The following is a 16,480-nucleotide window of genomic DNA, read 5'->3' on the forward strand; positions in this document are numbered from 1 at the left end:
GCCTGTAGTTACTAGGGTCAGCCTTGCATCCTTTTTTATGGATTGGGGTGATATTTGCCAACTTCCAATCATCTGGGACCTCCCCCGTGAGCCAGGACTGTTGGAAGATGATGGAGAGCGGCTTGGCAAGCTCTTCTGCCAGCTCCCTCATTACCCTAGGATGGATCCCGTCTGGTCCCATAGACTTGTGAGGATCCAGATGATTCAGTAAGTCACCAACTATTTCCTCTCGGAATACAAGGGGGCTATTTGGTTTCCTATCTCTAAGATCTCTTAGATCTTCTCTCTAAAGCAAGTTCACACAGTCCAGTGATTTATGAGGCAATTGGAAGTGGACCTTGGAAGTGGTCTATCATATGCAGGCCAGATGCTTGCTTACATTTACTTTGCATAAATACTTGATTAAATGCCTTGGATCATTTGCTTCTAAAATGTCAAAAGCTGAAGCAAGTGAATGTGGCAGGACAGTGCAACTCACTGCTTGTGATTTCAGTGTGGCCTTAATTCACTATGACTGAGTTTAGTCTACACAACATTGCACGTGAGAAATTGCAGGAAGTGCCATATATTTTTAAAATACTCTTCCTTTCTGTTCTCTTGATACTGGACTTTGAAAGAAACTGGTCTGGCATGGCTGTGGGCCTGTCTCTAATGGCAGCAGGAATTAAGGGGAAACACAAAAGTGGGGAAACAATAACCTCAGCAGTTGGAGTGGGAAGGAAAAGTCTACAGACATGTAATTTGGCTGTAAAGATAGTGGAGCCACAGGGAATTAACTGGCTCTTCCTCTTGCAATGCAATAGTTTTAACACAGCTAGAACTAAGAGGATGAAATGTAGTATCATTCTGGAGCTTGGGATTGCACGAAGGGAGTTCACAGCTTCTGGTGTCCAAATCCTACCCGTGGTTCAAGCACTTGGACTTTTAAAACATTTTGAAGTGCTGCTTTAAGGATAAGGTTGTGGGAATTTGGGGGGTTATGGTTTGGGGTTTTTTTCCTTTTCCTCCCTTTTTCCTTTAAGAGTGTGTTTTGGGCCAGGACTGGCTTTCAGGCTTTGCATTAAACTGCACAACTTCTAACCTGAGGATTGGGGCCAGAAGTTATATGATAACAAATTACTCAGACTACTTTTGTTCTGGATCCTGTTCTCAAACCTAAGAAGTTCTTACTGAATGCAAAGAAAGTTCAGTTCTGGTAGACCTGTCTGTAAATTTTTAAGGATAAAATCCATTCCTGGGGCCAGCTCTACTGCTGTTGAATTAGGATGCTGCCATATGAGGTGGAATAGAAATCAGATCACAACTATATTCTTAAAATTAGCGTAGTTATTGTTCTCCCCACATCCCAAATACCTGAATTCCATAATGAAGCTATGAGTTATTTCTTTCTTGAGTGTTATATCACTGTGATAATTTTCTTGCATAACAGAGCCTTTACAGGTCAGGTATGTGAAGTGTCTTTGAAGGTGTAACCTCGAACAGAATGAATTTTCAAAGGGTGACTCAGACTGTCAATATTGCCTCTGTTCAGTGATACCATCTGTCTATATGCTGAATCTCAAAACAGGGGGGTTATCTTTAAAATTAAGATTTGGATGTTGTTTTCTTCCCTAATCTAGAAAGTACTCTTAGCCTGCACTGAACAGGTGACAGTTGTGAGTCCTAGAATTCTGCAAAGTGAAAACTTGCACAAAAAACCTAATTTTTAAAATCCATGTATTTACAGCGCCTGCAAATCTACAAGCCCTTTCTCCAACTTTGCTCCTTCCTTTGCCTTGTTGCCTCTTGGTTGCTCTCCAATCTGTGTGGGGTTTGGGCCTTCTTTGTGGTTCTTGGTACTTTGTTTTGCTGAATTGGAAGTGTGGGATTTTTTTAATCTGGGTGTATTTATCAGTTTGCCTTCATACACTCTTAGATTAGCCTTGGAAATGCTGTGTATCTTGGAACTGTTTGTTCAGTTTTCTCATCTGTATGGATTGTGGGTAAACTCATTTTCAGACCCTTTGTTGTAAAACTTAATTGTAGGATCCTGGGTGTCATTTTTTTCAGTATGTAACACCAAATTAACAACTCTCTAGTTATTTTAAGGTAAGTTTTATGAAGTAGTATTGCATTAAAGATTGTGGGACTATGTGTGTTCAGTGAAACAAGAGTTACCTCCTCACCTGGAAAAAACTGCATTGAAGAATGTCTTACTGATTTCTTGCAGCCCAGGGTGCACAATAGTGTTTTCTTTGTTTAAAATGAGTAAAGGGTTGAAATATTCACAACTCAGACCTTAAAAATTAAGATCATGTTTGTTGTGTTTGGTAGTAGACAGTGCAGACCAGACACAAAGTGTAGGAGTACACATGTACTCTTAAAAACAAAAACACAAGCTCAAGTGCTTTATAAAACAAGAACACAAACTCTAGTTTCTGTAGTCTCTTTATAAAAATATATGTATTTCAGACTTAAAAGAAAAAGTATTTTGAACTGAGTTTAAAACAGTAATGTGGAATAATATTTTTTAAAAGAAATTACAAGTTGTAACCGTTCTTTAAGAACCAGATTTTTTTAAAATTTTTTTATTTAGGATCAGCAAAGAATAAAAAGAACAATAGTAATCTGTTAGTAATCTGGTGTGTGCATATCAGAGGCTACAGCAGTTACTGTTGAAAAGTAAGAGGAGTTTATTTTTCACCCAAGATGATCATTCATTTCACCCATTACAAGATCAGCTCATACCTCAAGTCTCTTTCTCTGTGCATGGTGATATATTTCTTAAAGGTAGTATTGAACCAAAAGAGCAAGGAAGAGATATAGAAGTTTATAGTTCTCATTACAACTGGTATTTTTTTGCTAGCCTTGTGTTCACACTGCTCAATACTGTCATATTATCTTCCTCATAATAATGGTTTTCCTTTTGTAAAATGGAAGTGCTGTCACTTCTTAAACACACTTAGCAGTCCAGAGGCCACTAGACTTCAAGGGTGGCTGCCAGAGGTGTTCCCCCCGCTCCCCAAACTTTGAGGTTAACTGTACTACAGCCTGGAGAAGATGATCCCCAGAATCATAAGTGTGCATGTTAGTTAATGTTAACATTTTCTACATAAAATTAAGAGGCTGAATGTGCTTGTTTTATGAAGACCATATTTAAATCCACATCCAACTTTCGTGTTCAAAAACCAAATGCTTTTTGATATCTGAAATGTTTAGATAAATTGTAAAAATCTGATTGGAAAAAAACCTTCCATCATTCTGCAAATAGATGAAATAATTCTTTATATAATATCTCTTCTAGCTGTTTTAATTTTGTCATATCTGGACTATATTTACTATCACAAGTAATAACTTTACTTATGCTATCGAACTATAGATTTTGTAGATCTTAACTGAAAGAATAGCTTATAACCTGAGTGGATGTGTTGTCATCTGTGCCATGTTACATTTTTGCTATAGTGGTGTTGAGATTCCTCTGTTTTTTCTCATCTGGACACTTTGCAAAACTTTTTTTAAATCACTTTTTGGTACTTTCCTCCTCTTTGATTTCAGTCCTAGAAGAACAAACTTAGGGCAAGGATAGAGATGGCAACAGTGTTATTGTTTGAAGAGTAGCTATATTTACATAAATCTTGCTCAAACATCTAAAACATATCAAAAACCATGGTTTCTGTCATGCTGTATAGAAGTTGGATTGAATTCTCTAACAAGAACAGAAATTTTTGCAAGGAAACAAAGCAGCAAGAATATCCTCTTTGCTACAGGAAGGAGAAGTTTCTAAATCTGATGATAACAGGCTAAATAGAAAACTTCAGGTGTGTTTGAGTATGTATAAATGAATATTTGTTTTGCTTTTTTAAAAAGGCCTAAAGTACTGTCTGTTTGCTGAAATTGTTATATACTTCTCCTTTGCAGTTCTAAACCCATAACCTCTGTGTTAGACAACCCAGAGGAAAGGCCTAGGAAGGCAGCAGTGTCATCAGTAAAGGTATGACTGATATTGAATATGCCAGAAGTTATCTTCTACATTCTGTGTGGTTATTTGCTTCAGTGGTAAAGATATTTAAAGATTTTAGGAAGAAAGATAATAAGTTTGAAAAAATGAGGTTTTTTGTTTTGGAGGGAGATAATGAAAGCCACTAAAAGTTCAGCACTAAAGTGCTGCTACATCTGTAATTGGTGTTCTTGACCCTGTTTGCAGGCTCTTCAACTACTGAAAGGGATTGTCCTGCCGTGTTCCAGTATCACAGAACTAGAGATAAAATTATTTAACTTGCAATAACGTGGCATTTTCAAGTGTTTTTGAGTGGTAGCTTATCTCTGTTGTTGGTGACTCCAGAAAGAACAAGATGAAACTATCACTGTCATTTCTGACAGTTCCTGATTCATATTGTTTAGGGTTTTTGTCCTGTATTCAGTTCAAGAGGTATGCTTTCAGACTCTTTGCTGACAGGAGAGTGAGGCAGAGGAAATCACTGCACATATGTTTGTTTTGTGAAGGCTACACTGATACAACAATATGACTACAATTATGATGTTCGTTCCGTTTTTAGCAAAGGAGAAATCCATTTAATTCCATTGCATCAGATGATGACATGAACAGTGGGGAATCAGAAAACAGACCAGCCATTGTACCTCAGCTATCAGAGAAGGGTAAATACACTTATGTGAATTTTTTGTGGTTTATGTGGAAATTATTTTTACTTTTATTGCTTCTTTTGAAAGGTATCAAAACCTGTTTTGCCTTAAACTAGTTGATAACTTCAAGTAGTTATTTCAAATCTCATCTAAAACATGTGAATATACTCAGGAAATGGCTGTTTACATGAATAAATGTGTTTTGCTTCCTTTCTTTTATTCACAGTCCCAGTCAGTACTAAGAACTGCATCTCAGAGGGCTGTTCCTTCAGAATTGCTGTTAAGAGGACAGCAATATTTCTTTGATTTGGTATAGCTGCCTTTATGACCTTCCAGTCATTGCTATTAGCTCAACAGAAGCAGCCTAGCTCTCTTTGATCTTTGTTTTTAATTAATTTTCTTAGTGCAGTTTATTTTCAAATCCTCCCTTTCCAGCAGTATTGTCTGCAAGCAAGTTGATGAGTGATGATTTATCACAATACAGTCATTTGAAGTTCTAATTTAGAGTTATATGTGGAAATTACCCTCCCGTCTTTGTTGTGAAGCTTGCAAACAGGAAAAAGGAAGACTTGCACAGCAGTAATAAAAAGCCCTTCATCTCCCTGCCAGGAGATTATTTCTGCACTTTACCTTGTTCCATATGACTGTAGAAATAGTCTGTTTCCATCTTTGTAGATTGTTGTTTACGTTCTGACCTTGAAGAGGTGTACGCGTATTCAAAAGCTGCTCTTTCCTGCAAATTTTGTGCCTTGCAGGAATACTGCTGATGATAAATTTGGGGTGCTCTCTGTCTTTGGTATCATCAAATACTTAACATTTCTAGAATAAGAAATAACTGCAGGATTTTAATTTGTTAAAAGGTGCTATTACATACAAATCAAAATGAAAAATGGATTTACCATGGATGTATATTAAAATTCTGCCTATGTTTTTACTGCACTTGCTTTTAATAAACCATTATAATTACTGCATCCTAGATCTGCACTGTCATATCTTTCTGTTTATGTTGTGTAAACTTACGATTTCTTCTTTATATATGTCTTACAGAAATTTTCTCGCTCTCAGAAGAGAGCCCACCTAAATCAAACTTACAAAATGATGAAACAGAGAAACATAAGAAACCTTCTGTAGAACTTACTGGTGAATCACAGAAGGGATTAATTAAGCGTCCTGTCCCAAAAGCTAGAAAATTAATTCACAAAGCAGCAGATTCTGTATCACAAAGAGAAGACTTTGTTCCGAAACCAACCAAACAGACTGAGAGGATTAATGGCACTGGTACACCTCCCAGGGGCATTCTAAAGCGCAGTTCAAGTTCAAGTTCCACTGACTCAGAAGTTCGTGTTAGTCAGATGTTAGATGTTCAGAAGAAGAATGGTCTTTCTACTGCAACTATTTTTGAAGGAGATTCTGAGAAGAACTCTCTTGTGGACGAAGCAGAAGATGGCACACAAATTTCAATGGAAAAACTAAAACAAGTGAGGTTTTCATCGAGCACAAATAAAGGAAGACTTCTGCAAAGCCCACAGCCCCACCATGGTAAAGAAGGAGGAGAGCTTGATTTGTTAGAATCTGACCAAAAAAAGATTAGTGGAAATCATGCTATTGGATCAGATTCATTTGGGGATAAGCAAATTTCTGCTGTGAAGCCTTCAGGGACCTATTCATCAGCTTTACAAATGAAAACAATAGGTAGTTTACAAGAAGATACATCTGCATCCGACACTTGTGACACTAATAGGTCAGTCTTCCTGGTTAATAAAAGCTTGCAGACAAAACCAGTTTCTCCTAAGAAACTTGAAACTCCACAGAAGACTTCCAGCAATATGCTGCCAAATAGCAATAATGAACTGAGTGTTGATGAGTCACATGAAAATAAATCCAACCAGATCTTGAGCCATGAATTGAAGTCACATGAAAACTTTACTGGTAAGAGACTAATAGTAATGAAGAACGGAATGCAATAGCATATAGCATGTGTTCATTACCCTTTGGGTCACTTATACCTAAGAATGAAGAGCTAGGAAACAGAAGTAGCAGGAATGTGCTATGTACTGCAGAATTAAATCCTAAATCACTTTTTTGTATTTTTATGCTGCCACATAGTCAGTATTGTTTTAGAGGTTCTTCTATTGGTAATGTCATCAGAGCCTTTATAGGCACCTTTATTGTGAATGATAAAGTGATGAAGTTTGGATGAAATTCCTTTTATAAGGCTTGCACAGGAACTGAAAATTTTAGTGTATTGCTGTCAGTTGTCCTTGGGAGTAATCCAGTTGTGACTTGGGGATTTGCTCAAAGGACTAAACACAAATATGCTGAGTTGTGTGTGTGATGCCCAGCACCCGTTCAATGTAGACATTTCCTCTAGAATGGGATTAAGTAATTTTATCTGCTCACACCCTCAAAAACAATGATTCCAGTAGGATATATCGCTGCAGGAATTTTTTTTCCCCTCTATTGCCCATAGTATGTTTTTTTCAAAAACACAAGGACAGAGAAATCTTGTCTTCACTAACAGTTAAAAAAAAAAGTTCTGAGAATTTTCTAAATAGATCAAATGTTTTTAAAGTCACGTGTCTGGTTCTTAACTCTGATAAGTTTGTTTATATTGTAGATGAACATCAACTCTCTGCTAAGACAGAAGCACATGAGGTGTCAAATAGCAATTCTACAAGTCTTCAACAAGGTAAGCCTGATCTTGTTGAGGAGAGAGATGCTAAAACTACTTTCAAGCCTGACAAACATGCTGATGAACTCATGAAGGTGGATGATGAATCTGTATCAAAAGTTTTAGATTGGTTTAAAAGAAGTTCTGATACTGAAGATGGGGAACATGCATCAACTAGATCCCAAGGCAGGGAGCCCAAACAGGAAATGGACGTTTCAACCAGAACAGCAGTTCTTCCTACAGAGCGCAGTGGGCCTAGAATGCATGGAAGAACAGGAATTACAGAAGAGTTACCATTTGGAAAGATTAAACAACAGAGCAGTGTTTCATCATCATTTACTTCAGAAGATGCTCAGCTGATAAAGGAGAGGGAGAAGCCTGAAAAAGGGGAAGAGAATAAAGAGCAAAATGACAAACTGCTAACTGAATTTGATTGTAAAGGAGTCAAAGAAAAAGAACGTGATCAAGAAATCAAACAACAAAATCAAAAATCAAATCTCTTGAGAGGTCAAGAACACAAGCTACAACCTCAGAAATATGAATCAGAGAAGGCAATACAAGAAAAAAGAAGAATAAGGGAGATCAGAGCATTCTGGGAAAGGGACAAAATTATAACCAATCATGGAGAGAAGAAAGTCAGTACCAATACTACTGCATCAGGTGGCCGTACGTTGAAAGGTCTTGGAGAAAGTGACAAAATAGAACCGACTGCAGTATACCCACCTAATGGGTTGCACAGTCAGAGCAAGAATACTTTAAGTCCTCAATTGAGTTCTGTGAGACAGGATTCCAGAAATGAACATCAACATTCTTTTGAGTTTGGACCAGGCCATGCAGTTAAAAAGCCAGAAGGAACACTTGCGTCTGATGAAGTTCATGAATGTACAGAACTGCCAAAAGCCAGTAATTTGCAGTCCAGATTTGGTGTCACTTCAGCCTCTGCAAAAAGCAAAGACAAAGATGAGAAAGAAACACTTAAAGGAAAAACTTGTTCACAACAGAAGCCCAGCTTTCAAGTTTTTTCTTTAAAAGGAAAAATGGATGAAAAGTCCAAGAATCTAATTTCAGATCCTTCACGGTTTCAGAGTTTGAGAAACTTCTGGGATACTGGAGTTAAATTCCAGAGCAGAATTGACAGGGAAGATGTTTCTTTGCCAAATAATAATAGTTCAATAATCTATGAAAGTAAATCAAAGGAAGATAAAAAAGGTAGAGGTAATGTGAGCAAGCAAGAGTTAATTCAACAACAAACCCAAACATTTGAGAGAGAAAAACCACAGAAACAAGATTCTCTGGTATGCAAAAGGTCTCTAGGATCTCCTACCATGGAACGTCTGAATGTGGCCCGCACACAAAATACAGACTCTGTCCAGCTGAACAGAAAACCAGTTATCTCAAAATCCCAGGAAAAGACGAGTCTTCCGGAGCAAGAAGTTAAAGAATGTATAGGGGAAAGTAGTGTTTCACCAAAATATCATGTTTCCTTGCAGTTGTTCCAATCACCCAGTGATAAAAATGCTTTGAAGGAGACAACAGTAAGTGATAGGCAATGTTTACCTACAGAAAAAGTGGAGAACAAGACTAGTCCATTGGATATCAGTCTCCCTAAGGAGGAAGTTGCAGAGACTGTGGAGAAAGTTGTTCTACCTAAAGGTGAGCTTAACGTATTTAAATCAGTTCTAAAGAAGTTAGAAAAGGAAGCCTCTGAGATGTCATATAGCTTAAATGTAAAAGAAAATCTTTTGAAAGGGACAACTTTTCACTCAAATCAGTGCAAGGTCATTGAGAGAACAGTAGAAGAGAGCCATGATATTTCTCCTGCTGATCAAAAAGAAGAAATGGGTAAAAATACAAGAAAAGTGAATATGCCATCAACAGATGAGCATGAGAACAAAAAAAGCCTCAGAAAACTGTTTAGGGAATTTGAGCCTTTGCATCTACAGCATCAGGCAGCAGACAAGGATGATACTCTTGAGGGCTCTGGTTTGCAGAACCTGCTCAGAGAAACCTTTGTATCTCAGCCTTCTGAATATAGAAGGGTGGGAATGAAAGCATACAATGACATGAATAGTATATCAGAAACTAACAGCAGCATAGAATCAACATGCCAAAAAGCTGCTGGTCAGCCTGAAGAGGTCCATGAGACAATAGAGAAGTCTGTTGCCCCATCCAAGGACAGCAGCTTGAATCCTGCTTTAGAGAAGCTGCTGAAGGAGGTCTCTGAAACATCACTTCCTAAACCAAAACATGCTGACAGCACAGTGTGGAGGACTGCTGAGGTGGAAGTGAAAAGCACAATATATGAGTATGATAGAGATGTGCCGCAGGAAATCAGTGAGACGGTAGAAAAGTCTGTTGCCCCATCCAAGGACAGTGGCTTGAGTTCTGTCTTACAGAAGCTGCTGAGGGAGGCCTCTGAAACACCACCTCCTAAACCAAAACGTGCTGACAGCACTGTAAAGAGAGCTGCTGAGGTGGAAGTTAAAGGTAGGACTTACGAGAATGACGGAGAGGTGCTGCAGGAAATCAGTGAGAGGGTAGAAAAGTCTGTTGCCCCATCCAAGGACAGTGGCTTGAATCTTGCTTTAGAGAAGCTGCTGAAGGAGGCCTCTGAAACACCACCTCCTAAACCAAAACGTGCTGACAGCCTAGTATGGAGAGCCGCTGAGGTGGGAGCTAAGTGCACAACCTATGATCATGATGGAGAGGTGCTGCAGGAAATCAGTGAGACAGTAGAAAAGTCTGTTGCCCCATCCAAGGACAGCAGCTTGAATCCTGCTTTAGAGAAGCTGTTGAAGGAAGCCTCTGAAACACCACCTCCTAAACCAAAACGTGCTGACAGCCTAGTATGGAGAACCGCTGAGGTGGGAGCTAAGAGCACAACCTATGATCATGATGGAGAGGTGCTGCAGGAAAGGGGTGAGGCCACAGAAGGATCTGCACTGTCCAAGGTTGAATATAGAGTGTCTCATGTTGATTTTCAGAAGCTACCAAAAGAGTTCTCTGAACCACCAGCTTCTGTGCTAGAAAATATGGATAAGAAAATGCAAGGTAAAATACGGACTAGTCTAAGTATGAATGTTCCACATCATCAAGAGAGAGATTGTCCTCAAGAAATACAAGAAACAGTAGAAAAAAGTTCTGTTTCACATATTGAAAAATTTAGTGAATTCAGTTGTTCTTTAGCAAAACCTGTTCAGAAACCATCTACAGTTTCATATCCAATATCCAAAGAGTTACATAGGCAAGAAAAGTTTGGAGATCCTGCATTTCCCTCAGAAAAAGAGACTCTATTCACAACTGTATCAGAGCCATACAGTGTTTTAAGTAGCTATCATACACAAATAAATTTAGCTATCAAAGGGGGACCTCTAGAACAAAATGTCAAGGCTTCAGTAAATGACCTTGCAATAAGTGAAATTGAAGCTTCTGCTCTTGAAAGAAATGAAGTTATTAATAAAATAGAAGAGAGAAATGTGGTTCCAGTTGATCTTACTCCCTTAGAAGACAAAACAAATATGATTGCAATCAAGCCATTTCAGATAAACGAAAAAGGAAGGAGAGACGAAAGCACATCCTTGGAGGCCTCTGAACGGAATTCAGAATTTCAAGCACTGTTGAATTTCAGAAGAGCAAGCACACCACTTAAAGATGATGGCAACTCGCCCCAGCCGAAAGAAGTTCTGCTCTGCCTAATGTCTCAGCATGAGGATAATGACGAAGAGGAAGGGGACAGTTTAAATTTGGGATCCAAGTCTTCGGATGAAAACTGTGATTCCCACTCTGGAACTGAAAGTTCAACTCGTGAGCTGTTTGATTTCTAAAATTCATGGTGCTGAGTTGTTAAACATGGATGCAATGTTTTTTTGATAGCCAACTTGAAATGCGTTAACAGAAAGTCTGTGTGATACTTATTTCTTAGTTGAATGCTGTGGGTATTTGTTTGGGAAGGATCGGAAGAACTAATTAAGTTCTGTAATTGGAAAGTGTTTGATAGACACATACTACACTTGGGTAAGCCTTTTTGGTAAGGGGAGTTTAGCAGTGTGAATCAATTCAGTATTCATGATTTACTCTTTTCTTCCTCCCCCATGATATCACCTTTAAATTTGTTAATTTGTAACACCCAATCTAGTAATTCCTTTAAGTATACTGGATTAAAAGAGAAAAGAAAAATCAGTGACTATCTGAGTACATTCTTTAGTTTGATCAGCTAATCTTCAAAGATAGATGGTCATCAGTGGAATGGCTGGATATAAGAGCAATACCAGTACTTGGTGTTATTTCATTTAGCATTGCTGCCTGTTGCACTGGAAAGTGAATATATAAATGAAAAGATGTGTTTACCAGGATTCACATTATTTGGTTGAATGGCAGCTCTAGTCAATCTATAGTGTATGATAGTCATCAAAAAGCTGAAGATAGAGGAGGTACTTTAACCGTTTTAGTCTCATACTGAAAGACTGGGAATCTTTTCTTCAGCCAGAGAATCTGAGAAATATATGATGTTCCCAGGGCCAGCCAACTTACACTTGAGCCTGTTTTGAAAGTGAGATTCCAAAGGAAGTCAGTGAAAACTGAAACAAATGAGAAAAAAATCAAACATAATTTGTTGTCACCCATAATTACAGACAGAACACTGCAAGGTGTGATTGGTTGGTGAAGAGGGAGGAAAGTAAGATAGGGAGGAGAGTCTTAAATGTTTCTGAAGGACCTAGGTCTGTCATGATTCTACCTTGGAGACAATTGCATAATTTCAGAGATCCAAGTACATCCACAGCTGAGGTTTTTGTGTGTGTACGTGTGTTGTTAGTCAAGTATTGAAACAAAATTACTTTCACTATGGAGAGAATATAACACAAAAATTTGCAGGGAGGGGAGAAAACTAAAACTATTAACTTTTTTTTGGGTGCCTATTCCTAACAAGATGGTTACAAAATGGCTACAATCTGAGTTTATATTATATAATTCTTAAATAATTAAGTGCTATAATTGCCCCAAACCCCATTAATAGTCAGTAAAGACAGATACCTACACAGGGCAAATCAAGCAACTCGTCTCTGCTGATGACTGAGGATATTTAGAGAGTAAAAATGGACACTTCAAATCAGATATTTGTTTCATTTTGAATTTATTTTGTATTTTCATTGAATGTTCATAGTCTTTGCTAAGAGTCTAAGTAGATTCTCATGAGAAACCGATGGCTGGATCTTCATTGACTTGCTTCAAGTGGCATGTTTGTGTGTGCAGTGTTCATATGTTTTGTCTCATAACAGGTTCTGAAGAAGAATTAAACCCTGTTTTGATGGCTTTGAAAAGGAGTGCAGATAGGAAAAAGTCTTCCAAAAGTCTAGAGGACATTCCATCAGCCACCTCAAGTGAGCACAAAGCTTGTGTGTGTCTCCCATGACCCCAGTTTAGCTTAAATGTGTTAATGCTGGTTTTCTACACAGCCTTGCCAAGTCATGGCTTTGTTTTTGTTTCTCAACAATCTGTATGGAGCTTGTAATGTGAAACCATATTATTGTCTCATACAATTTCATTTCCAGTTATTTATGTTAATTTTGAAACAACACCGGTCTGTGAAGCAGACATCTTCCAGAAATGCACTATGTCGATAGTGATTAACTGTTTCTTGGTTAGTTTTTCAGTAGTGAATATATTGGCAATTACCCAAATTGGTAATGAGCAGCAACTGCCATTGCCTCCTGGCTTCTTGCTTGGGCTGAATTAGTAGACAATGAAAGCATGAAAAACTCAATTTAGTAATGTTTCACCTGTGTGTCCTGCCAAACTCTTTGGGACTTTGAAATAATAAGTGTGAGAGAATATTATACTTAAAATGAATTGCTGACTTCCCTCAGTAGCCTGCTAGGATTTCTTTTTTTCAATTATTATTCCTGCTTTCCTTCACCCTGCCCCTGAGAGTTTTCATGCTTATCTCTTGTCTAATGGGGAAGACACAGACTGAACTTACATTAGTAAACTGGAGTGTGGAGATGTGGTTTTTGAAGGATGTTGGCTATTGTTGGCAAGTTTTTATTCTAATACTACTTATGCTATTGCTTGCTTCTAACTAGTTTCTAGGTTTTAGGTCTGCACTAACATTGTTGCAACAGCACGCTGATAGAAACTGTCAACACAAGAGCCCTGCTTTGGATGTAGTGTGTGAAGTAAAAGCATCTCTTGAATTTAACCATTCCCATGGCTTTGCTGGTTTGTTTGTGGATTTTGTCCTCATAACTCTTAATTCTGTGATTACCACTGCCATCCATTTCACACTCAACAATGAAGTTTCTAACTATGTGTTATTTTTTCCTGCACAGATAAAGGAAAAATAAATAATCCAAAGGAAGAATTAGCTCTTAGTGCTGAAGATGGTAAATATATTTTGTGTCTGCATGGAAATTTATTGATTTTTCTGTGTCCTCTGTTTGCTAGTAATTTTTTTTTTTTTTAACTAAGAACTGTATTGTGTTTTAGATTTTATTAACCTCAACATGGCTGAAAATCTTCTGTAGAATTCTTCCTTAAGGAATGTATTTATGTCCTCCTATATATGTAGAAACTGGGCCACTTATCAATGTATTATTTTGGCCTTCACCCATTCAGCCTACGGAACAATTACTGAAATCATAGGGAGATTTGAACACTAACTCAGTTAACATTGAATTTGGCTGTTTATCTGTTGCATAATAAGATGCAAGATGACTTTTGTTTGTGCAAAACACTCTTCAGAATACATCAATCGAAAAGGAACCTCTACTAAATTCAGTCCTGTAAAGTAGAATTATTCTAAGAAATAGATGAACTGCTAGATGAGCTAGCGCTGATACCATCAGTCCCTTAGCACGTTACAGATGCCTTACTGTTGAGTTTTTCTATATACTTTCTGTCTAGACTTAAGCACCATACTGCACTCTGCTTACAATGAAGACCCCTACTGAAATCCTGTTTTGCATTCAGTGTGAATGTGTAGACTTACCTGAAAAAAGTAGGGTTTTTTGAGTTAAATTTATTAAGAGTGAAGTTATGAAAAAAACCCACACACAGAGTTAAATTGATAACTGTGCAGAGAGAATCTTTTGAAGAGGCTGTTCATTTAGAACTGTGAAAAGATTGATTTTGTTTAGGTTGCACACTCATATATTACCTTTATGATCCAGCTCCTCCAAGGAGAACAGAGATGCAAAACATCTGTGTTAGATAGAACTGTTTAGGTTTGAAAAAACACATTACATGAAAGATCATAAAGTCCAACTGCTAATATAGCACTGCCAAGTTCACCCTTAAGTCCCTAGTTCTGCATTTACTCTTACAACTTGCTCTATGATGCATCAAAATGAAACACCTAATACTCCTAAAGACCTATCACTACTAAACTACTGGAAGGAATAAAAACCCCACAAAGTTTATGGGATCCAGGGAAGTAAAACAATTCCTACATATGAAGTATATTGATGCTGTTTATAACATTGCAAAACTGTGCTACTGAATGACTGTCGTCAATACTGCACTGAGCAGGTCCGAAACCTGATCAGCATCCAGAGAGGACTGAAAATGCAACAGGAAGTGAGTAATAGGATTCTTCCATCAGACAGTGGAAGGACTTCTCCACTGATGCTTAAACTAATAAATTAAAAATACTTTTTGATTTAACAACTAACGAATTACACATCTGGACATGCATCTAACTGCATACTGATGGTAACTGGTATGCTGAGCACGAGCTGAGCTTCGACAGCAAAAGCTTTGCAAAAGCTTCACTCACATGGGATTGTGAACAATCCCATCATGTGCAGTGTTTCACTTTATGCACTAGATATGTGCATTTCACAATGGGCATCCAGTCCAGCTTTAGTGTATCATTACATGTAAGTGGGGTTATAGCATGGAAAATTCTGAGAATCGTGGGCTTACTGCAAACTGGATTTTTGCAAGGCTAGCTTGTGCATTTATGCTTTGTACAGTGAAAGAGCACAGAAATAAACTTCAATAGAGATATACAAATGTGGTAGAGATGGGCTGCAAAAAAGTGCATCATTCGTGATATATGCATCTTATAATTAAATTAAATAAGTAGGAATACTTGAGACTTCCTTGGTTAGACCTAAAATTTGCTTGATTTATACAAATGTTCCTATTGCTGTTAGATTGACTAAGTAAATAAAAGAACATGGTTTGTCTTGTATTCTAATTTCTTACTAAGAACCTTATCTTGATTCTAATATTGATAATGATATGGTTAGTGCATGAATGCACTTGTTCTAGGAAGAAAATCTAGAAGATAAACTGAAAGTGCTTCATTACTTTTGATCAAAATTTGCTTGTAGCACCTAGGCTTGTATATCACGTAAAGCAACATTTCTGATACTACCAAAGTTCTTTAGCAAGCGTTATAGGAGATGTCAAAGTAGATTATTCTTCCTAATGATAGCTCTTCTGAGTCCTATGGGGAAAAAAAAACCCTTGCATCCAAGTTGTAAACTGGCTGTGCATGTGCATGTATTTCATCTGAAGTGGTTTGTTTCTACCCATGTCCTGTTATGGCATCTCACTGTTCTGAAGTACAAACATGGTTTTGAAGCCTTTTGAATTACTGCTTTTCAGTTTCCACAGTGCCTTCACAGCCTGATAAGCTAATTTCCAACCCTGAAAAACTTAAAGGACTTAGCAAGTCGGTACCATCATTCCTACAGGAAGAGGTAAGCTCCATCTCTGAAATAGAATAGTTTCAGGTACCTGTCTGTTTACTCCATGCAAGTGAAATTTCAGAATTCCCAACAACATGCCATGCGTGATTATTGTTGTTATCATCATCATGGTGTGGACCTTGGAACAAGCTTGAGGCCGTATTCAAATCTCTTAAAATGACACTGAATTTTGAAAGTGATAAGCAACTTGAAACAGTGGGTCTATGATGTCTACGATTCTGTATCACAGAATCACAGAACAGTCTGGTTTGGAGGGACCTTAAAGATTATCTAACACCAAGCTCCCTGTCATGGGCAAGGACACCTTCCCCTAGACCAGATTACTCAAAGCCCCATCCAGCCCGGCCTTGAACCCTCCCAGAGATGGGACATGCACAGCTTCTCTGGGCAACCTGTGCCAGTACCTCACCAGCCTCACAGTAAAGAATTTCTTCCTAATATCTAATCTAAAACTACCTTCTGTCAGTTAGTTTAA

General features: G+C 37.9%; 1 protein-coding gene across 10 annotated transcripts in view; it reads left to right on the forward strand.

The window, feature by feature from the left end:
- The window catches only part of SYTL2 (synaptotagmin like 2), a 41,164-nt gene that overhangs the window by 15,891 nt on the left and 8,793 nt on the right, over window positions 1-16,480 (forward strand). For 3 of the 10 annotated variants that reach the window (XM_027899178.1, XM_027899181.1, XM_027899180.1), the window contains exons 4-12: window positions 3,898-3,970; window positions 4,536-4,635; window positions 5,668-6,549; window positions 7,238-9,465; window positions 9,661-11,095; window positions 12,568-12,669; window positions 13,618-13,671; window positions 14,816-14,863; window positions 15,902-15,996. In XM_027899178.1, coding sequence (XP_027754979.1) covers window positions 3,898-3,970; window positions 4,536-4,635; window positions 5,668-6,549; window positions 7,238-9,465; window positions 9,661-11,095; window positions 12,568-12,669; window positions 13,618-13,671; window positions 14,816-14,863; window positions 15,902-15,996 — 5,017 coding nt within the window. The remainder of the gene's footprint in view (window positions 1-3,897; window positions 3,971-4,535; window positions 4,636-5,667; window positions 6,550-7,237; window positions 9,466-9,660; window positions 11,096-12,567; window positions 12,670-13,617; window positions 13,672-14,815; window positions 14,864-15,901; window positions 15,997-16,480) is intronic. The other 7 variants (XM_027899184.1, XM_027899185.1, XM_027899179.1 and 4 more) reach the window with 7 other exon arrangements.

The sequence above is a fragment of the Empidonax traillii genome, unplaced genomic scaffold (genome assembly GCF_003031625.1).
Source record: "Empidonax traillii isolate 1590-97213 ecotype Southwest subspecies unplaced genomic scaffold, ASM303162v1 scaffold649:size547179, whole genome shotgun sequence".
NCBI classification, from domain to species: Eukaryota; Metazoa; Chordata; class Aves; order Passeriformes; family Tyrannidae; genus Empidonax; species Empidonax traillii.